Source organism: Pseudorca crassidens, chromosome 1 (assembly GCF_039906515.1).
Source record: "Pseudorca crassidens isolate mPseCra1 chromosome 1, mPseCra1.hap1, whole genome shotgun sequence".
Taxonomy (NCBI): domain Eukaryota; kingdom Metazoa; phylum Chordata; class Mammalia; order Artiodactyla; family Delphinidae; genus Pseudorca; species Pseudorca crassidens.
In genome coordinates, this window is record NC_090296.1 from 131,033,667 (window position 1) to 131,057,086 (window position 23,420).

At 41.8% G+C, this 23,420-nt stretch overlaps 1 protein-coding gene across 6 annotated transcripts in view; it reads right to left on the minus strand.

Moving 5' to 3' along the window:
* The window catches only part of LRRK1 (leucine rich repeat kinase 1), a 123,247-nt gene that overhangs the window by 67,539 nt on the left and 32,288 nt on the right, over window positions 1-23,420 (minus strand). For all 6 annotated transcript variants that reach the window (XR_010947285.1, XM_067755850.1, XM_067755853.1 and 3 more), the window contains exons 3-6: window positions 7,946-8,109; window positions 5,255-5,426; window positions 684-863; window positions 116-264 (exon numbers count right to left, since the gene is read on the minus strand). Coding sequence is in view for 5 of the 6 variants with exons in the window: in XM_067755850.1 (XP_067611951.1) it covers window positions 116-264; window positions 684-863; window positions 5,255-5,426; window positions 7,946-8,109 (665 nt within the window). In the remaining variant the exon portion in view is untranslated. The remainder of the gene's footprint in view (window positions 1-115; window positions 265-683; window positions 864-5,254; window positions 5,427-7,945; window positions 8,110-23,420) is intronic.

Here is a 23,420-nt window from a genome sequence, read left to right on the forward strand (position 1 = left end):
CTCAAAGTCCATCCATGTTGTTGCAAATCGAAGGATGTACTTCTTTCTCATGGCTGAAAAATATTCCACTGTATATATACACCACCTCTTCTTTTCATCCACAGTGACTACTCACCATTTTTCCCGGACAACTGCTAGGCAAGGCACTTGCTTCGACGAAATACTTCCTGAGGAGATATTTGCTGGGGTCAGGACTGTCCAGTAAGATGTAGGAACAGAAAAAGGCCCCATGCCGAAGCAGGAATATGGCAATGTCTTCATTCCCTAAAGGACAGAAAGTGGAGAGCTAAGGGCATTTGGATGCAAGGTGTGTCACAGTTGTCTAAAAGGGCAGACACTCACATGTGAAATAAAAATGAAAAGGGCACTGGTGCTGTTGAACTTCTCTATTACCTCCCTTGACGCCGGAAGGTTCCTGTTAGTGACAGAACTTTTGTGGGGCTTTGCCCTTTGAAGTGCCTCCTAATATGGTCCCATTTGCCACGGTTGGCCCCTGTCACTGAAATCCCCTTGCAGGAGTTGAGTAGGGGGAAGGAGGAAAGAGGCAGACCTTTTGAAGAAGCAAAGAATAGAGTTGCAAAAACCTCCACAAAGGCCATTGGAGAGCAGAAGTTGAGTGTGAAGGATGGGCCCACATCTTGACAGGGTGATGGCTTTCATGGGCGTACTGACTGGGGACCCACCTGACTTGATGGCCGCGTAGAGTGGCAGGCGCACGATGACAGGGAACTCATTCTTCCTGACTGCATAGCTCTCTGGGTCGGCCCCATGCGTCAGGACCAGGAGCTTCACCACTGCCAGGTGCCCCCGCTGGCAGGCCAAGGCCAGCATCCAGTTCAGTAATCGCTGGGGGCTGCAGGGACCTGGCAGGGATGACAGGACAAAGGGAGAGGGTGGCTGAAGGGACTGGTTGTTCCTGCTCTGAAATCCCCTTTGATCACGGCCCTATTTCCAGCTGAAATTTGCTTCCGTCCAGTTGACAGTGTCTATGGAAGTCCCTCTGAATTGCATATGACATTTCCCCACATCATTATAAACCCACCTGCTCATCGAATAACACCAACTGAGGAAAAGCAGCATTCAAAAGCAGCATTCAAAACAGTGTGATCTTAACAGTGGAAATAAGACTAGAAAGAACTACCTTCAGTGCTGCAGAGTTATCTCTGGGTAGTGGGATTGTGAGCATCCCCTTACTCTCTTCCTCACCCCCAGCCCTGACCTCATCCCTAGAGCAGCATTACACACAGGGATATGGGTTTTGGAGATAGGCAGTTCAGGATTGAAATATTTCAGCTGTGTGGGACCCCGGTGGCACAGTGGATAAGATTCTGCACTCCCAATGCAGAGGGCCTGGGTTCGAGCTCTGGTCAGGGAACTAGATGCCACATGTGTGCTGCAGCTAAGAGTTTGCATGCCACAACTAAGGAGCCCGCTTGCCACAACTAAGACCTGGTGCCACCAAATAAATATTTTTAAAAAAACATAGTGAATTTATCTGACCTCAAAAATAAAGATTAAAAAAAATATTTCAGCTGTGTCATCTTGGGGAAATTTCTTACCCTCTTCGTGACTCAGTCTACCCATCAGTAAAATGGGAATAATAACACCCCACCTCCCAAGTTTAATGTGAGGATTACATGACATAGTGTGTGTCAAGTGCCTGCCTCAATAAATTGTCATAACCTCTGTCAAGTGCCTGACATAATTCATTATGATATGTCATTATGTTCTTAAAGTAATACTTTTCTGCATTTCCAAATTACTGTAATATACATATATTACTTTCATAAGTTAAAAAAATACTTTGATGAAAAAAATAGATCAGCCTAAAACTTAGAGAATTACTCCCTGAAAGAACTGCCTACTTAATTCCGGGATAAAATAACACTTAACACACTGAATGAACAGAGAGAGCGTGGGCTGAAATGTTACAATATCTTCAAGTTCAAAGTAGTGCAATGACTTTTGGATCTAGCTGCCATGGAAAAACGATCTCATCCTCCACACGGACACTTCCCAATTGCATCATAACACTGTCTCACTTCCAGAGGCGGAAAAGTCCTCAGGAATCAAAGTGCTCTGAAGCCTGGGGAGAGTGAACCTCCCTCTGTGATAGGAAACTGACCAGGAAATAGGGGTGAGGCAGAGAAGGCAAGAATTAAAACCCACCACATAAGGTACCTGGCATTATGCCTGGGCTGTAGCAGGTGTTAAATAAATGTCCCTTCTTTGCCCTCAACTGATAACAAAAATGAACAATTCAAAGGAGGAGGTATATGAACAGAAAACAAATTACCCCTCTCCATTACTACCAGATATCTGGCTATGAGAAGTGCAGTCATCATGCTGCTAACTTCTGTTGAGGATGTAAATGTGTCATTCTTAGGAGGCAAGCCCTGTATTTCACAGTCATAATTTTAATATGAGGAAACCGGAGCTCAGGGAGACTTGGGAACTTGCTGAGGGTCCCACAGTTGGTAAATGGTAAAGTCAAGCCTTAAGTTCTGCTTTATCTAAAACCAAAGGGTGCTCTCTTAACCGTACAAACCCCTACATGTATTCTATAAGGTCCAAATCCAGCAACACTCATAGAGCCCATCTTTCCACCTCCTCCTTCTCTTCAGCCGTGCTCAGCTACAAGACCAGGAATTACATTAATGATGTCCTTCAAATGATGTTCATAATTACATAATGATGTACCCACACCCCATGGACCTCTCATCCATCCTCTTCTTGAACCCTGCCTTCATTCTCTAGCTGTCTCTTGTCTTACCTTACTCTCGACAGTGGCTACCTTCCCTACAGGCTGGGAATTCCCAGAGAACACAAACTGTTTTGCCCACCTCTGCACTCCCCACAGGGCCCAGCACAACGCACTGGACTCCTTCAGTCCTCAGCAGCTCTGTCCTGAGTTGAGTTAAAGACAGGACACCCCTGCAAGCAGCTGAGAACCATGCTCAGGTCCACCCAAGCTCCCTGCTCTGCAAAAGCAGGCAAACCAGGCTCTTCCCTTGCTTGTCTGCCAAGTAAACTCCTACTTAGCCTGCAAAGCCTGGCTCAGATGTCAGTTCCCTCTGAAGACTCCAGCCTGCACCCAGACAAGACCATTCCCTGATGTGTGCTTGCAGACCACTGTGTAAATATTTCAACCTTCGCATGGTTACACCTTTCTGCCTCAATTTCCTCTGCTTGACCAGGACCTACTAAAGGGCTGGGATCACCTTTTTAGAAAGGCTCTGTGTCTATCAAGTTCTTCAGTGTGGCCAGTACTTGGAAAATGCTCAATAAACGTAAGCTGTCCAATGAGATGAGTGAGTCAGCTGGCATAGACTCTTTGGGACTAGAACAGAGCTACTCTTGGAGATCTCCGAGGAGAGGGAATCAGCTTTGGCTCCTTCCTGCCCTCCTATACCTTGCTCGACTCAAACAGCATCTATGGGCCCTAACAGTGCCCTGATTTCTGTTCATAAACTCATTCTCCTTCCAGCCACAGGAGAGGCATGCCAGCTTGGAACCAAATCTGAGCACAAATCTACCTCAAAGCACATAGCTGGACACCCTCTAACAGTAGTACTGCATAATTGTGCGGTCCCATGAAAAATTTAAAAATGGGATCCCTTGGACTTCCCTGGTGGTGCAGTGGTTAAGAATCCACCTGCCAATGCAGGGGACATGGGTCCGATCCTTGGTCCTGGAAGATCCCACATGCCGTGGAGCAACTAAGCCCATGTGCCACAACTACTGAGCCTGTGCTCTAGAGCCTGCGAGCCACAACTACTGAGCCTGAATGCCACAATTACTGAAGCCCACACGCCCTAGAGCCCACGCGCCGCAACTACAGAGCCCACATGCCGCAACTACTGAAGCCCATGGGCTCTAGGGCCCGCGTGCCGCAACTACTGAGCCCGCGTGCTGCAACTACAGAAACCCACGTGCCTAGAGCCCATGCACTGCAACAAGAGAAGCCACTGCAATGAAAAGCCCGTGCACCACAATGAAGAATAGCCCCCGCTCGCCACAACTAGAGAAAGCCTGTGAGCAGCAACAAAGACCCAACGCAGCCAGAAAAAACAAAAAAATGGGGTCCCTTGTTTAAAAATTATTAAAAATTTCAAGAGGGCTGGGACTTCCCTGGCAGTCCAGTGGTTAAGACTTTGCCTTCCAATGCAGAGGGTGTGGGTTTGATCCCTGGTTGGGGAGCTAAGATGCCACATGTCTCGTAGCCAAAAAACCAAAATATAAAACAGAAGCAACATTGTAACAAATTCAATAAAGACTTTAAAAATGGTCCACATCAAAAAAAAATCTTTAAAAAAAAATTTCAAGGGTGCAACTGCAGAGTGTTAAACTAAGTGTGGGGCCCTTCTAAGTGCAGGGCTCTGTGTGACTGCACTGTCACATACCCATGAAGCTGGCCCCACTCCCTCACAAAATCCTAACTCCCAAGACCACTCTAAGGCAATGCCTCAGCCTATAGCTGTAGTGATGCCTGGACTTAAACAGTGTCACAGATCCAAGGCCATCATATGAAATCAAAGGAGATCAGGACACCTTGAGTCCACCAGAGAAAAAATTAACTTGTTATTTAAAAAAGCAACATAGCATGGTACATCCAGACAATGTAATGTTATTCAGTAATAAAAAAATATATATATGAGCTCTCAAGCCATGAAAAGACATGGAGGAAACTTGAATGCAAATTGCTAAGTGGAAGTAGTCAATCTGAAAAGGCTATGTACTGTATGAATCCAACTATATGTCATTCTGGAAAAGGCAAAACTATGGAGACAGTAAAGAGATCAGTGGCTGCCAGGGGTTGGGAGAGAGAGGGATAAATAGGTGGAACACAGACGATTATTAGGGCAGTGAAACAATTCTGTATGATGCAGTAATGGTGGAAATATGTCATTACACATTTGTCAAAAGCCAGAGATATACAACCCTAATGTCAATTATGGGCTTCAATTAGTAATAACGTGTCAATATTGGTTCATCAATTTTAACAACTCACACAAAACGCAAATAATAGGGAAACTGTGGGAGATGGTATATGAGAATACTCGGTACTTGTTTATCAGTTCTTCTGTGAACCTAAAACTGCTTTAAAGAATACTCCCAGATTTCTGGATCTCATGACTGGTAAACAGTGTGAAGACATAAACATTTTGAAGTGCAGCCCCCCCAAATACCTGCCTGGTTCCTAAGAAAAGAGGGTCCCTGAGAGGTGGTGAAGAGCTCATGCTCTGGGATTTACCTGGCAAAGACTCGAGTAATTCCTGCACGACATCAGTGTGCCCAAACTGTGCTGCCACCACGGCTGGGTTGTCGTCGGTGGGCTCCGTCGGCAGCTCCACCAGTCTCTCAGTGAGAAGATACCGGACGGTCTCCAGATCCCCATAGGCCGCAGAGATGCTCAGGAGCTGGCCCTGGTCAAAACAGAACAGGGCCAAGATGTCAGCAAGACGAGTGCTGTTGGGAACTGCCAAGAAAATTGACTCTAAATGCTTCACGAAGTCCATGGGCAAGATTGGAGCTGTGCTGCCCAGGACAGCAGCACCAGCCACATGTGGCTGATGAGGCTTGAAATGTGGCTCATACAAAGTGACATGTGCTGAACGTGTAAAATCACATGGGATTTCAAAGACCTAGTACGAAAAGGGTAAACTATCTTGTCAATTTTTATACTGATTACATGTTGAAATGATGATCTTTAATATATGCTGGTTAAATAAAATAGATTATTAAAATTCTACCTGTTTCTGTTTACTTTTTTAATGTGACTATTAGAAAGTTTGATCTTATAAATGTCTCGTATTCTATTTCTTTGGAACAGCATCATGAAAGATATCTCAGGCAGGTATCAAAATTCTTCATGTTATTTGAATGTGCAAGCCAGGGCTGCTGTCCTTTGCCTTAGGTTTGTGCCTCTGAGAGCCCTCTTCTCACAGGAAGCCTGGTCTTTTTCTCAGTCAAAGGTCAGCACATGCCCCATCTCCTTGCTCACAGCGTCCCTTGCACTGGGAGGCCTCTGTCACCGTCTGTGCATAGCTAAAGCTTTTTCGGCTCTCTCACCGAGGCTGCGGTACCTTGAATGGACACTTATTCATCTTGCCACACAGGTCATTTGAGCCTGAACACATGCTCTCCTGTATTGCTTTAAAGTCAGGTTTCTTAAGATATAATTTATGCATAGTAAATTCACCCTTTTTACTGCACTTTGATGAATTTTGACTAGGTATAACTCAATCACAATCACCACCAGCAAGAGCTAGACTATTCCATTGTCCCCCAAAAGCCATCTTGTATTTGTGTGTACCCACCCCCATGTCTCTGGCTCCTCTGCTAGACTGTGGGTTCCTCGGTCCAGTGTCATGCTGGTTCTCGACTGAAGAGTCAGGCACAGGACACTGACGTAGGTGCCAAATGGACATGCCACGTTGAATCCTGGCTCTGCCACTTACCACCTATGTGTCTTTGGACAAGTGCCTTGACAGCACTGTACTCCAGTTCCTTCATAATAAAATGGGGATCATTACAACTCCCCTTAATCTCCTTCATGGAAGGCATTGAGGGAAGTGGGTATAAGGAACCCAGCTCACAGAGGGCAGCCATGCTAACGAATTTGTGAGTGGGCCAACCCATGAATGCATGGGCGTGATATCACAACCAGGGCAGACTACTGACATGGGCGGAGGGAGGCACAGACTCTAGGCTGTCTGCTGAACAGCCCTCCTTGTGGGAAGCCACCCAGTGTCAACCCAAGGGGCCAAAAAGTCTGACCTGCTCATGTGTGCATCCCAGTTCTCCCCATAAGAAGAGAGGCCTTTGGCCATATATGCTGTGAATTCATAATAGGAGGAATCAAAAATGCCCTCCCCTCAATAATTCTCAAGCACATGTACTTGCCAATTCCCCCCAAAAAATTCTCTTACAATTTTGAGAACAGGTTTAGTAATTGAGTTATTTCCAACTATTAATTATATGGAGACATTAAACTTGTGCTAATCAAAGTATTGCATCAGTAAAGTGCTTCCATGGTTAACAGCCAATAAGAATTTCCCACAAGGACCAGAATGTGGCAATGGTCTTCTCAAGCTGTAGGTGGGCAAGATGGTTGATCTCTACAAGCTTTTTGGAAAAGTTTGGCATGTGTTTCAAAATTTAAAAATTGCTCATACCCACATTCTCAATTCCTGTTAACCTAGGCTGAGAAAATATATTGACAATAAGAAAAGGATTAGGCAACAAACATTCAATACAGCATGATTTACAGTAGTAAAAAATTAGAAACAATACAAATATCTAACCAAAAGGAACAGCCAGGTAAGTGACACTGTCTCTACTAGATGGAATGTCATGTAGCCATTGAAGGTGACGCTCATAAGGAACTTATACAGAAAATTGTTCGTATAATATTATGTGAGAAAAAGCAGTATGTAAAACTATACATAAATAGGCTTGTATCTATATTAGAAACAATAACAACGACAAAATGAATGTTCAGATCAGCAGCCTGGAAGAGAGTATACCAAAAATGCTAAGTGGGATTGTTTGGATGGATTAGGAATATGATTACTTTCTTGTTCTTTTTTTCTTTACTTTTATATATTTAAAAATTTTTCTTTTTTGAGCATGTACTATTTTTATAGTGGAAAAAAGTGTAAAAGAATAAAGTTAAACCTTCAGATTGCCATTTTGTCCTTTATATTTCTGTGACCCCCTCCCTGTCCCCTGGGAAGGCAGGAGCAGTGTGCTTAGGTGATGACAGGCTGAGAAGTCCACTCGAAAGGACTGGCACCCGTAAGTTTATATGAGAAACAAGGTATTCATAACACAATAGAAATCCTCATTATGATTATAATGATAACAAGAAAACAACTTTAGTGGTAACCCTCGCCCAACCTGGGTCCCCAGTTCTGGCCAGAGGGGCTGGCATTGACCTTACCTTTTCCAGCTGGGACGTGCTCTCATCACAAGCTTCTCTGAGCAGGTGCTGGGCTCTGCTGGCGTCTCCTCGCTTGTATGCGGCATGAATGCCTTCCGTCCTGGGGCTCTGTGCTGTGGGGTCGCCACCTGGCATGGATAGTTTGCTGCCCATGTCCCCGGCACCTGGGTGGACAAAAGCACATACATAGCATGACCTCCACTGCCAGCGCTGCTCTTGGGAATCATCAGAGAGTGGGATATGCTCTCCAAGACATAAATCTGGAGGCTTTAGCAAGAGAAAGGGGTTGCCCTGAAATGCTGCCAGTGTCACCAAGTACAGCAGACTTTGGCACCTGCACCCTGCTGGAGGCCCTTCCTGCATGGGGCCATCTGTGAAGGCATGGGGAAGCTGAACACAGCTCGGGGAAGATTCTGCAGCTAGACGATGGCCTGGAGCGAGCTGCCTGGCAGGAAACTGCGGCTGCCAGGCTGACCTTACCAACAGCAACAGAGAAGCAAAGGCTTTGGTGAGAGAGCTAGTAGCCCGCCAAACTGTCCCACTGCTATATCCCTCAGAGGGATATGGTATCTAGTGGAGGAAGAAAGGCAGGTCAAATCCTGTGGGTGTGGAAATCTAGACCCTCTCTGCCTAGAAAACTCCACAAAGGCATGGGACTTAGAATGGTAGCCCTCATTCCATACTGTGCTGGGTCTGAAGACGCAGAAGTGAAAGCAATCAGCCCTTAGAGCTCCCACTCTAGAACGCTTCATAATTAGGAGGTCTGTGGATCCCAAAAGGCTTCAGAGACTTCCTGCACATCCTAAAGTTGCACACAGAATTCTGTGTGTGTGTGTGTGTGTGTATATACATTTCTCTGGGGAGAAAATTCAAGGCTTCTACCAGATTTTCAAATGTGTTAGTGAACCAGAGTTAAAAGTTTTATCTCTACAGATATTACAGAAACGACTACAATGAATGAGGAGTTAAATTTTGATTGTGTTGAGTGGCAGCAGAAACAGGGACAAAATTCTATCATTCTTGACCAAGTTCACACAGCTTGTAAGAGGTAAACTGGGACTGAAGTTTGGTTCACGAGCTCTCAGGCTGGGGCTAAACCCACTCCATCTCTTTGCTACCTCTTTGAAGGGATAAAAAACCAGGGTTTTTTAAATGTAATAATGTAAATGCTGAGGAAGGTTGGCTTCCAAACATTGACATCACAAAAGCAAATCACATTATAGCAGCTAACATTTGGAAAAAATTTTTTTTATATTTATTTTCAATAGCATAAAAATTACATGCTTAGAAATAAATTTTTAAAAAGATGGACAAGATCTATATACCCTGAAAGCTATAAAACACTGCTGAGAGAAATTAAACAAGACCTATATAAATGGAAAGAAATCTCATGTTCATGGATTAGAAGAATCAATATTGTTAAGATGTCAATTCACCCCAATTTTATCTATAGATTCAATGTAATCCCTACCATAATTCCAATAGGCTTTTTGGGGGGTAAAAATTGACAATCTGATCCTCAAATTTGTATGAAAATTCAAAGGACTTATAATATCCCAAGCAATCTTGAAAAAGAAGAGTTGGAGGACATATACTACCTGATTTCAAGTCTTATATAAAACTATAATAATCAAGGCAGTGTGGTAATAGATCCGTGGAACAGAATAGAAAGTTGAGAAATAGACCCATACTTGTACACCCAATTAATTTTTGATAAAGGGGGCCAACACAATGAGAAATGCAAAAATCTTTTCAATAAGTGGTGCTGGAACAACTGCACATCCATTGAATAAAAAGAGACTCGGACCCCTACTTCTCACCACACACAAAAATTACTTCGAGATGGATCATGGATTTAAACATAAAAGTTAAAACTGTAGCGCTTCTAGGAAAAAAAAAATCACAGAATATTTTTATGACTTGAGAGTAGGCAAAGCTTCCTTAGATGGGACACAGAAATAACCATGAAAAGAAAAAAATTCTTAAATTAGACTTTAACAAAACTTAAAACTCCTGCTCATCAGAAGGTTGATCTACCATTTAAAAATTATTTACTATTTGAAAATGAGTAGGCAAGTTACATACTGGAAGAAAATATTTCTAAAACATATATCCAAAAAAGGAATGGTATTCAGAAAATAGAAAGAACTCCTGGCAGAGCTGGAACTCCCGGCTCAGGGTCTCTTCCCTCCGCTGTCACGGAACTGCCCCAGAGCCCGAGGGGAGGGCGGCCTCACTGAGGCTGCCAGCTCTGGAGGGGCCCCGGTGCCCGAAGCCGCGACAGTCGTGGGGACGGCGGGCCGGATCACTCATCCTGGGGTAAGCCTGCTGCCATGTCATGAGGACACTCAAGCAGCCCTAAGGAGAGATACATGTGGCAAGGAACTGAGGCCTCTTACCTACAGCCACGTGAAATCATCGTACCTAGGGGAAGATGGCGGAAGAGTAAGACGCGGAGATCACTTTCCTCCCCACAGATACACCAGAAATACATCTACATGTGGAACAACTCCTACAGAACACCTACTGAACGCTGGCAGAAGACCTCAGACCTCCCAAAAGGCAAGAAAGTCCCCACGTACCTGGGTAGGGCAAAAGAAAAAAGAGTAAACAGAGACAAAAGGATAGGGACGGGACCTGCACCAGTGTGAGGGAGCTGTGAAGGAGGAAAGGTTTCCTCACACTAGGAAGACCCTTCGCGGGCGGAGACTGCGGGTGGCAGAGCGGGAAAGCTTCGGAGCCGCGAAGGAGAGCACAGCAACAGGGGTGCGGAGGGCAAAGTGGGGAGATTCCCGCACAGAGGATCGGTGTTGACCGGCACTCACCAGCCCGAGAGGCTTGTCTGCTCACCTGCCAGGGCGGTTGGGGCTGGGAGCTGAGGCTCGGGCTTCGGTCGGAGTGCCGGGAGAGGACTGGGGTTGGCGGCGTGAACACAGCCTGCAGGGGGTTAGTGCACCACGGCTAGCTGGGAGGGAGTCTGGGGAAAAGTCTGGACCTGCAGAAGAGGCAAGAGACTTTTTCTTCCCTCTTTGTTTCCTGGTGCGCGAGGAGAGGGGATTAAGAGCGCTGCTTTAAAGGAGCTCCAGAGACGGGCGCAAGCCGCGGCTAAAAGCGCGGACCCCAGAGACGGGCATGAGACACTAAGGCTGCTGCTGCCGCCACCAAGAAGCCTGTGTGCAAACACAGGTCACTATCCACAACCCCCTTCCAGGGAGCCTGTGCAGCTTGCCACAGCCAGGGTCCTGGGATCCAGGGACAACTACCCCGGGAGAATGCACGGCGCGCCTCAGGCTGGTGCAACGTCACGCCGGCCTCTGCCGCCGCAGGTTCGCCCCGCACTCCGCGCCCCTCCCTCCCCCCGGCTTGAGTGAGCCAGAGTCCCCGAAGCAGCTGCTCCTTTAACCCCGTCCTATCTGAGCGAACAACAACAGATGCCCTCCGGCGACCTACTCGCAGAGGTGGGCCGAATCCAAAGCTGAGACCCGGGAGCTGTGAGAACAAAGAAGAGAAAGGGAAATCTCGCCCAGCAGCCTCAGAAGCAGCGGATTAAAGATCCACAATCAACTTGATGTACCCTGCATCTGTGGAATACCTGAATAGACAACGAATCATCCCAAATTGAGGAGGTGGACTTTGAGAGCAAGATTTATTATTTTTTCCCCTTTTCCTCTTTTTGTGAGTGTGTATGTGTATGCTTCTGTGTGAGATTTTGTCTGTATAGCTTTGCTTCCACCATTTGTCCTAGGGTTCTATCCGTCTGTTTATTTTTTTTTTATTTCTTTAAAAAATTTTTTTTTCTTAATAATTATTTTTTATTTTAATAACTTTATTTTATATTCTTTCTTTCCTTCCTTTCCTCCTTCCTTCCTTCCTTCCTTCCTCCCTCCCTCCCTCACTGCTTCCTTCCTTCCTTCCTTCCTTCTTTCTTTCTTTCTTTCTTTCTTTCTTTCTTTCTTTCTTTCTCTCTTTCTTTCTTTCGTTCTTTCTACTTTTTTTTCCCTTTTATTCTCAGCCATGTGGATGAAAGGCTCTTGGTGCTGCAGCCAGGAGTCAGTGCTGTGCCTCTGAGGTGGGAGAGCCAACTTCAGGACACTGGTCCACAAGAGAACTCCCAGCTCCACATAGTATCAAACGGCGAAAATCTCCCAGCGATCTCTATCTCAACACCAGCACCCAGCTTCACGCAACGACCAGCAAGGTACAGTGCGGGACACCCTATGCCAAACAACTAGCAAGACAGGAACACAACCCCACCCATTAGCAGAGAGGCTGCCTAAAATCATAATAAGTCCACAGACACCCCAAAACACACCACCAGACGTGGACCTGCCCACCAGAAAGACAAGATCCAGCCTCATCCACCAGAACACAGGCACTAGTCCCCTCACCAGGAAGCCTACACAACCCACTGAACCAACTTTAGCCACTGCGGACAGACACCAAAAACAACAGGAACTACGAACCTTCAGCCTACAAAAAGGAGACCCCAAACACAGTAAGATAAGCAAAATGAGAAGACAGAAAAACACTCAGCAGATGAAGGAGCAAGATAAAAACCCAGCAGACCTAACAAATGAAGAGGAAATAGGCAGTCTACCTGAAAAAGAATTCAGAATAATGATAGTAAAGATGATCCAAAATCTTGGAAATAGAAGAGACAAAATGCAAGAAACATTTAACAAGGACCTAAAAGAACTAAAGATGAAACAAGCAATGATGAACAACACAATAAATGAAATTAAAAATACTCAAGATGGGATCAATAGCAGAATAACTGAGGCAGAAGAACGGATAAGTGACCTGGAAGATAAAATAGTGGAAATAACTACTGCAGAGCAGAATAAAGAAAAAAGAATGAAAAGAACTGAGGACAGTCTCAGAGACCTCCGGGACAACATTAAATGCACCAACATTCGAATTATAGGGGTTCCAGAAGAAGAAGAGAAAAAGAAAGGGACTGAGAAAATATTTGAAGAGATTATAGTTGAAAACTTCCCTAATATGGGAAAGGAAATAGTTAATCAAGTCCAGGAAGCACAGAGAGTCCCATACAGGATAAATCCAAGGAGAAATATGCCAAGATACATATTAATCGAACTGTCAAAAATTAAATACAAAGAAAACATATTAAAAGCAGCAAGGGAAAAACAACAAATAACACACAAGGGAATCCCCATAAGGTTAACAGCTGATCTTTCAGCAGAAACTCTGCAAGCCAGAAGGGACTGGCCGGACATATGTAGAGTGATGAAGGAGAAAAACCTGCAATCAAGATTACTCTACCCAGCAAGGATCTCATTCAGATTTGATGGAGAAATTAAAACCTTTACAGACAAGCAAAAGCTGAGAGAGTCCAGCACCACCAAGCCAGCTTTACAACAAATGCTAAAGGAACTTCTCTAGGCAAGAAACACAAGAGAAGGAAAAGACCTACGATAACAAACCCAAAACAATTAAGAAAATGGGAAGAGGAACATACATATTGATAATTACCTTAAATGTAAGTGGACTAAATGCTCCCACCAAAAGACACAGATTTGGCTGAATGGATACAAAAACAAGACCCATATATATGCTGTCTGCAAGAGACCCACTTCAGACGTAGAGACACATACAGACTGAAAGTAAGGGGATGGAAAAAGATATTCCATGCAAATGGAAACCAAAAGAAAGCTGGAGTAGCATTTCTCATATCAGAAAAAATAGACTTTAAAATAAAGACTATTACAAGAGACAAGGACACTACATAATGATCAAGGGATCGATCCAAGAAGAAGATATAACAATTATAAATATTTATGCACCCAACATAGGAGCACCTCAATACATAAGGCAAATACTAACAGCCATAAAAGGGGAAATCGACAGTAACACATTCATAGTAGAGGACTTTAACACCCCACTTTCACCAATGGACACATCATCCAAAATGAAAATAAATAAGGAAACACAAGCTTTAAATGATATAATAAACAAGATGGACTTAATTGATATTTATAGGACATTCCATCCAAAAAACAACAGAATACACATTTTTCTCAAGTGCTCATAGAACATTCTCCAGGATAGATCATAACTTGGGTCACAAACCAAGCCTTGGTAAATTTAAGAAAGTTGAAATTGTATCAACTATCTTTTCTGACCACAACGCTATGAGACTAGATATTAATTACAGGAAAAGACCTGTAAAAAGTACAAACACATGGAGGCTAAACAATACACTACTTAATAATGAAGTGATCACTGAAGAAATCAAAGAGGAAATAAAAAAATACCTACAAACAAATGACAATGGAGACACGACGACCCAAAACCTATGGGTTGCAGCAAAAGCAGTCCTAAGAGGGAAGTTTATAGCAATACAATCCTACCTTAAGAAACAGGAAACATCTTGAATAAACAACCTAACCCGGCACCTAAAGCAATTAGAGAAAGAAGAACAAAAAACCCCAAAGTTAGCAGAAGGAAAGAAATCATAAAAATCAGATCAGAAATAAATGAAAAAGAAATGAAGGAAACGATAGCAAAGATCAAAAAAACTAAAAGCTGGTTCTTTGAGAAGATAAACAAAATTGATAAACCATTAGCCAGACTCATCAAGAAAAAAAGGGAGAAGACTCAATTCAATAGAATTAGAAACGAAAAAGGAGAAGTAACAACTGACACTGCAGAAATACAAAAGATAATGAGAGATTACTGCAAGCAACTCTATGCCAATAAAATGGACAACCTGGAAGAAATGGAAAAATTCTTAGAAATGCACAACCTGCTGAGAGTGAACCAGGAAGAAATAGAATATATGAGCAGACCAATCACAAGGACTGAAATTGAAACTGTGATTAAAAATCTTCCAACAAAGAAAAGGCCAGGACCAGATGGCTTCACAGATGAATTCTATCAAACATTTAGAGAAGAGCTAACACCTATCCTTCTCAAACTCTTTCAAAATATAGCAGAGGGAGGAACACTCCCAAACTCATTCTACGAGGCCACCATCACCCTGATACCAAAACCAGACAAGGTTGTCACAAAGAAAGAAAACTACAGGCCAATATCACTGATGAACATAGATGCAAAAATCCTCAACAAAATACTAGGAAACAGAATCCAACAGCACATTAAGAGGATCATACACCATGATCAAGTGGGGTTTATTCCAGGTATGCAAGGATTCTTTAATATACACAAATCAATCAACGTGACACCATATTAACAAATTGAAGGAGAAAAACCATATGGTCATCTCAATAGATGCAGAGAAAGCTTTCGACAAAATTCAACTCCCATTTATGATAAAAACCCTGCAGAAAGTAAGCATAGAGGGAACTTTCCTCAACAGAATAAAGGCCATATATGACAAACCCACAGCCAACATCGTCCTCAATGGTGAAAAACTGAAAGCATTTCCACTAAGATCAGGAACAAGACAAGGTTGCCCACTCTCACCACTCTTATTCAACATAATTTTGGAAGCTTTAGCCATCGCAACAGAGAAGAAAAGGAAATAAAAGGAATCCGAATCGGAAAAGAAGAAGTAAAGCTGTCACTGTGTGCAGATGACATGATACTATACATAGAGAATCCTAAAGATGCTACCAGAAAACTACTACAGCTAATCAATGAATTTGGTAAAGTAGCAGGATACAAAATTAATGCACAGAAATCTCTGGCATTCCTATATACTAATGATGAAAAATCTGAAAGTGAAATCAAGAAAACACTCCCATTTAACATTGCAACAAAAAGAATAAAATATCTAGGAATAAACCTACCTAAGGAGACAAAAGACCTGTATGCAGAAAATTATAAGACACTGATGAAAGAAATTAAAGATGATACAAATAGATGGAGAGATATACCATGTTCTTGGATTAGAAGAATCAACATTGTGCAAATGACTCTACTACCCAAAGCAATCTACAGATTCAGTGCAATCCCTGTCAAACTACCACTGGCATTTTTCACAGAACTAGAACAAAAAATTTCACAATTTGTATGGAAACACAAAAGACCCCAAATAGCCAAAGCAATCTTGAGAACGAAAAATGGAGCTGGAGGAATCAGGCTCCCTGACTTCAGACTATACTACAAAGCTACAATAATCAAGACAGTATGGTACTGGCACAAAAACAGAAAGATAGATCAATGGAACAGGATAGAAAGCCCAGAGATAAACCCACGCACATATGGTCACCTTATCTTTGATAAAGAAGGCAGGAATGTACAGTGGAGAAAGGACAGCCTCTTCAATAAGTGGTGCTGGGAAAACTGGACAGGTACATGTAAAAGTATGAGATTAGATCGCTCCCTAACACCATACATAAAAATAAGCTCAAAATGGATTAAAGACCTAAATGTAAGGCCAGAAACTATCAAACTCTTAGAGGAAAACATAGGCAGAACACTCTATGACATAAATCACAGCAAGGTCCTTTTTGACCCACCTCCTAGAGAAATGGAAATAAAAACAAAAATAAACAAATGGGACCTAATGAAACTTCAAAGCTTTTGCACAGCAAAGGAAACCATAAACAAGACAAAAAGACAACCCTCAGAACGGGAGAAAATATTTGCAAATAAAGCAACTGACAAAGGATTAATCTCCAAAATTTATAAGCAGCTCAATAACAAAAAAACAAACAACCCAATCCAAAAATGGGCAGAAGACCTAAATAGATATTTCTCCAAAGAAGATATACAGACTGCCAACAAACACATGAAGGAGTGCTCAGCATCATTAATCATTAGAGAAATGCAAATCAAAACTACAATGAGGGGGCTTCCCTGGTGGCGCAGTGGTTGAGAGTCCGCCTGCCGATGCAGGGGACGCGGGTTCGTGCCCCGGTCCGGGAGGATCCCACATTCCGCGGAGCAGCTGGGCCAGTGAGCCATGGTCGCTGAGCCTGCGCCTCCGGAACCTGTGCTCTGCAACAGGGGAGGCCACAACAGTGAGAGGCCCGCATACCGCAAAAAAAAAAAAAAAAAAAAAAAAAAAACTACAATGAGATATCATCTCAAACCAGTCAGAATGTCCATCATCAAAAAATCTAGAAACAATAAATGCTGGAGAGGGTGTGGAGAAATGGGAACACTCTTGCACTGCTGGTGGGAATGTGAATTGGTACAGCCACTATGGAGAACAGTATGGAGGTTCCTTAAAAAACTACAAATAGAACTGCCATACGACCCAGCAATCCCACTACTGGGCATACCCCTGAGAAAACCATAATTCACAAAGAGTCATGCACCAAAATGTGCATTGCAGCTGTATTTACAATAGCCCGGAGATGGAAGCAACCTAAGTGTCCATCATTGGATGAATGAATAAAGAAGATGTGGCACATATATACAATGGAATATTACTCAGCCATAAAAAGAAACGAAATTGAGCTATTTGTAATGAGGTGGATGGACCTAGAGTCTGTCATACAGAGTGAAATAAGTCAGAAAGAGAAAGACAAATACCATATGCTAACACATACATATGGAATTTAAGAAAAAAAAATGTCATGAAGAACCTAGGGGTAAGACAGGAATAAAGACACAGACCTACTAGAGAGTGGACTTGGGGATATGGGGAAGGTGAGGGGTAATCTGTGACAAAGCGAGAGAGTGGAGAGTGGCATGGACATATATACACGACCAAACGTAAAATAGATAGCTAGTGGGAAGCAGCCGTATAGCACAGGGAGATCGGCTCGGTGCTTTGTGACCGCCTGTGGGGGTGGGAGGGAAGGAGACGCAAGAGGGAAGAGATGTGGGGGCATATGTATATGTATAGCTGATTCATTTTGTTGTAATGCAGAAACTAGCACACCATTGTGGAGCAATTATACTCCAATAAAGATGTAAAAAAAAAAAAAAAAAAGAAAAGAAAGAACTCCTATAAGTCAATAATAAAGGACAAACAAAATGAACAAAGATTTGAACAGCAGAAGATATTCTAAAAGCTCAGTATCATTAGTCATTAGGAAAATGCAAGTTAAACACCACTACACTCCCACCAAAATCACTAAAATTTAAAAATACTGACAATACTTGGTGAGGATATGGAGCAACAAGAACATTCATACCTTATTGTTTGTGTCTAAAATGGTACAACCACTTTGGAAACAAGTCTGGTGGTTTCTTACAAAGCTAAGTATATACCTACCCTATGACTCACTTATTCTATTCTTAGGTATTTACCCAAGAAAAATACGTGTAAAAAATATATCCAAGAATGTCAACTTTATTCATGGTGTTTCCAAACTGTAAATAGCAAAGGTGTCCAACAACAGGAGAATGAATAAATAACTACTGTGGTATAGTAACTACTCAGCAATCAAAAGGAATAAATTACTGATCCATGAAATGATTGATGGGAATCTCAAAACACAATGCCGAGTGAAAGAATGACTGCACAAAATGATCCCATTTATATTCTAATCAGTGGTGGGAAAAAAATCAGAACAGTGGGTCCTGAGGGTGGGAACAGTCATGAAGTTTACCAGCGGAGGGGCATGAGGAAATTGTTTGGGTGATGGTTCTTTATCTTGATGATGTTTTTAGTGCACAGGTGTTGGTATTTGTCAAAACTTATCAAATAGTCTAATGAAGGTATGTGCATTTTACTTTATATAAACTTTACCTAAAAAATTATAAATAATATTGAACTATAGTCAATAATATGAATACTGAAGCACTTGAGGGTGAAAAGTACAGATATTTCCAATTTACTTTGAAATGCATTAAAAATAATGGATTGATGGATGGATAGAAGAACAGATAGAAATGAGAGCAATTTTAGAAAATGTTAATGGTAAAATCTAGGTGGTGGGTATATGGATGTACATGGTTCAGTTCTTTCAGTTTCACTGTATGTTTGGAATTTTTCATAACAAAATATTGGGAGAAGTGAATCAGAATAACATACCCTAAATGGAAGGCCTGCCATATGGCATACTGAACGAGCTCCACCACCAACCCAGAAAAATCCTGCTCTGGAAAAAGGGAAAGACAAGTTGCTTACAGTGAAGCCCCTTGATACCATCCAGGGTCTTTACAGCTCACTCTAAGCCATGACTATTTCAAAGGCAACCATTCTGAAAAGCCATGTTAAGTGGATTTCATAAGTGTCACGCACAATCTGCATCCTTCCTGAAACACCAATACAAGACTGTTGTGTCTGAATGGAGATTACTGGTTTTTTTTTTTGGCTATGCATTTTTGGAAAGGCGTATCAAAAAAGGGCTTAGTGTGTAAGTGGTTATACATGTGAATAAGGCAGCTTCACATCCCATCACACACTAACAGTCCCCATTAATTATTAACAGTCAGAGACTAAGACATTTGAGAGTCAGCTGCAGGGAGAAGCCATTGGCAGGGTAAGAAGAAGGCAGAATCCACGGCTGCGTCATCCATCAGAAGAGGCACTTAATTATGTCATTGCTCATCTTTCAGAATTAAACAAATATCCTCCTTATCTCTGTAAAAGACAGGTGCATGTGTGTGAGGAGGTATAAAGTAACCTCTTCTGTTCACGTTGGGAACATAAATTTAAAAAGTTCACCTTTGCCCAAGTTAAGCAACACTGAGAAGGTAGAACCAAGGACATAGGATGCATGTGAAATTACAAGGGTGGTTTTACTTTAACTTGATTTATAAATAATGCAACATATGTGGAATAAATGACATACTAAGAAACAAGACTCTGCTCAGTTCTATTTACATATATATATATATATATATATATATATATATATTTAATGCTGTGGTGTTTTCAGTTTGAATCTGATTTTCTTAAGTTGCATGGACAACACATGTACACTCTCACTGACCCAAGAGCTGGGGGGTCTGGTCCAATCAAATTGTTGGAAAGACATTATGGGAAAACATCAGGTAATGCATGTGCATTTAATTTACTCTGCTAACTTCATTTAATTTCCTGAAATCATAAAGAGAATGGTTAACATATATTTAAATAAAAAAAAAAAAGACCAAAATGCTAATGATAAGTATTAATGATGGGCTGGGGGGAATTAGTGATAGGATTAGAAAAGATTTTTCTTTATTTCCTAAATTCCCTGTAATGGAATTATATGACTGCTTTATTTAAAACTTTAAAGAAGTTAGATAAGTAATAAAAGAATACATTCTCATTGAAAAAAATTAAATAGTACAGAGATACATCATGTAAGGCAGAACCCCTCCTCCCCACCATGAAACACCTTTTCTTGGAGGTAAATATTTACTTTAATAGTAATTTTTTTTTACAAAAATACTACAGTTTTATATTTGAGAATTGGTGTCCTTTGATTTAAACTTAAATCGGGGTAATTGTATGTATGTATACTATTTGAGATTATTTAGTTATTTGTGCCTATTAATCAACCATTATCTGTAATTATACTCTTTTACACAGTAAAACATCACAGTTCTAAATATTTTGCTCATACAGACTTAAAATTCATACTAAAAATATAACCCCCCAAACTTACTCTATTTCAATACAATATTAATGTAGCAAACAAGTAACTAGGACTAGTAGGAAAATAATAGTAGAACATTAGAATGATTCAGTGTCAAATTTTTAAAAAAATCCTTTTTGTTCTTTATTACAATAGGTGTAATTATTTTCCTAAATAGCAATGAAAATTCCATATACATATATATACTACAACCAGGCATCTTAATTGTTTGGGTGATGGTTCTATATCTTGAATTAATGTAAAGTTAATATGCATAACAAAAAGGTAACAAAAAACTAGGAGAAAGGGAAACCATTAGCACAGTTCATTTTTATTTTTAAGGTTTGGTCAGTGTTACTTGTTTGTTTTTAGGAAAGTGTCAATTAGAAGTAATTAGAAGCAAGAACGAGTGAGGGGAAGCTATAAATGTAGTGAATGAGTACCATTATGGATTCAGCACATGTAGACTTACTCTACAAGAATACAAGAAATATTTAGGGTAAGCTGTGAGGTGATAAGTGAACATATTCCTGGTGGGTGATAAATGTTAATATCTACACAGCCTGGTATTTAAATATGCTGGACACGGACAGTAAATTAAAAGTTCATTATGTGAAAAAGTATTTGGTTAAAAAATATTTAAAAACCTATGAAACCAGAACATCATTTAGTCCTTGATAATCACTTTCAATTTAATATTCTATTTATAAAAAAATACTTTCAGTAACACTGTATATTTCACATATTCAGCCATTTCTAGGAGAAATGTTTTTAGTTGCTAATAACTCAATCTCTAAATGTTATTTCTGTAATTCAAGTTGTAGAAAAACAAATTATTCTGACTACAGGAAAACTAACAGAAATTATTATTCTCCTTTATTTTGGGAAAGTAATAAAACAGAATTCCATGAATGTTATAGAATGATGTCTGGCTATACAAGCCATGCCACTTACACTAATAGTTCACTGTGGCCTTCCCCATCTTAAAGAGAGTCCTCCTTTGTCTGCTGATTCTGAGTCTGTTCTGTCCTTAAATCCTAAGGAGACATTCTTCCCTTTTCTTCTAGAACAGTGTTTGTTAACTCATCCCTCCCAACCTAATAATCAGAATAAAATTCTCTCCCTACTGCTTTTTTCCTACGAGTCTAGGACAATGGAGAGGTAATATGAAAGTGACTTTAATTCTAACAGTTCTAAATGTTGGTCTCTTACGTATATATATTATACATTTAATTCTCTTGTCCCCGTCAAAGAACGCATGCATGACAGAAGGCAAATGCTCTCTCTTGATTCAAAATCTGTGGCATCTTCTGTACATCCTGGAAAAGACACTAACGTTTTACTTGAATATATACTTTTTCAAAAATTACATTTACCTCCATCAATAGAGTAGCAAAAGGTAAACATATACCTAACAACCCAGAATTCACCGCAGAATAAACAAGAGTAAACTTTAGGATGCTACTGACCTGGTCATAATTGTTTAATGACCTTCCTGTGCCATCCTCCATCGAGTCCCTGTGTGGCCAAACCCAGGGGTTGGGGGCTGTCCCTCCCCAGAGGTGACGCCCTCCTGGCACTGCAGTGGCTCACCCACTGTTGCCCTGGGCTTACCGGCCTCCAGCAAGAAGGATGCTTCTTTCTTTGCCAGCTGTCACTCTAGGGTTTAGCCTCAGCAGCAGTTTTCATCTCTGGGTCACATTACGGTGAAATCCAACCCTTTATTTCTTCGGGGAAGAGGCAGAGGTTGGGGGGGTGTAGAGGGCGACATGACCCCAGGGTGACTCTCGGCAGTAATTCCTCACTGACTCCAGATGGCTGGTGCTCAGTCCCATCAAGCTGGGCCATCAGACCCAGCACCAGAAAAGAAAGCAAAGATAGCAGTGGCATTCACCAGGGGCCTCGCTCACGGCTCACGTAGAGCAGAGCTCCAGCCACGCAGGCTGAGCGTTTCTCATACCAGCAAAGCCTCCCAGCACAGATGTAAAACTTCTCTGTGGATATTCTCACCAAATCACTGGAAATAAATTTTTGTTAATAAAAGGGGCATGGGCGGTTATACCTATGAGCAGGCTGTGCAGAGGGAAATCGCACATTAAAGTGCAGTTTTCTTTAGAAACAAAACATACAATTAATTATTAAGATTCCATGTTATGTCCACCTGACACAGCGAAAAATTTAATGAGTTCTAATATCCACTGCTGGCCAGAGTGTGGTGAAAACTGTACACTTGTCAATGTGGGAAGGCTTACTGAGACAGCCTGGGACTGGGACCCTTTGCTGTAGTGCTGCAATGCTGGCACCTGGACATATGTCTTCTGGAGTTACAAAATACAAAGAAACTATAAGGGACTAAAAATAACTGTGTGCATGTGTACTTGGGGCAAATTATGGACAAAAAGATACAAAAAGACCAAAAAAGCTAACTGCCACTTCTGAGGAGCAGGGAGCAAAAGCAGGGTACTGCGCATGCCCCTTGCACACAATACTACCAAAGAGGTGGGCAAAACACCTAAGCCACTCCTCCTGTTGAACTCCTGGACACACCCCTACCCTCACCCCATATAAGGGACCAGCTCGCCACCCCCCCCCCCAGGGAGCAGAGCAAGAAAGGGAAACTCTTCTTTGTTCTTGCTCCCCACTGCTGCATCAGAGGTCCCAATAAAGTCTTGCTGAATTTCTTGTCTGGCCTCTGATCAATTTCTATTGATTAAGGAAGGCCAAGAACCCTGGTCGGTATCAACAGCAACACTATGAGTAGGTGTCATGGCTGTCATTTTACAGATGACGGAGGCCAAGATGAAGACACTTCACAGTGACAGGCTGGCAAGGAGCAGGGGCAAGAGTGACAGCAGCAAGTCTTTGTGACCCTAGAGCCCATAGAAATCCTACTACTCTTCTTTCCAGTTTATTATTTTTTCCCATAGGAAACATTTTTAAATTGAAGTATACTTGATTTACAATGTTGTGTTAATTTCTGCTGTACAGCAAAGTGATTCAGTTATACAATATATACAATCTTTTTT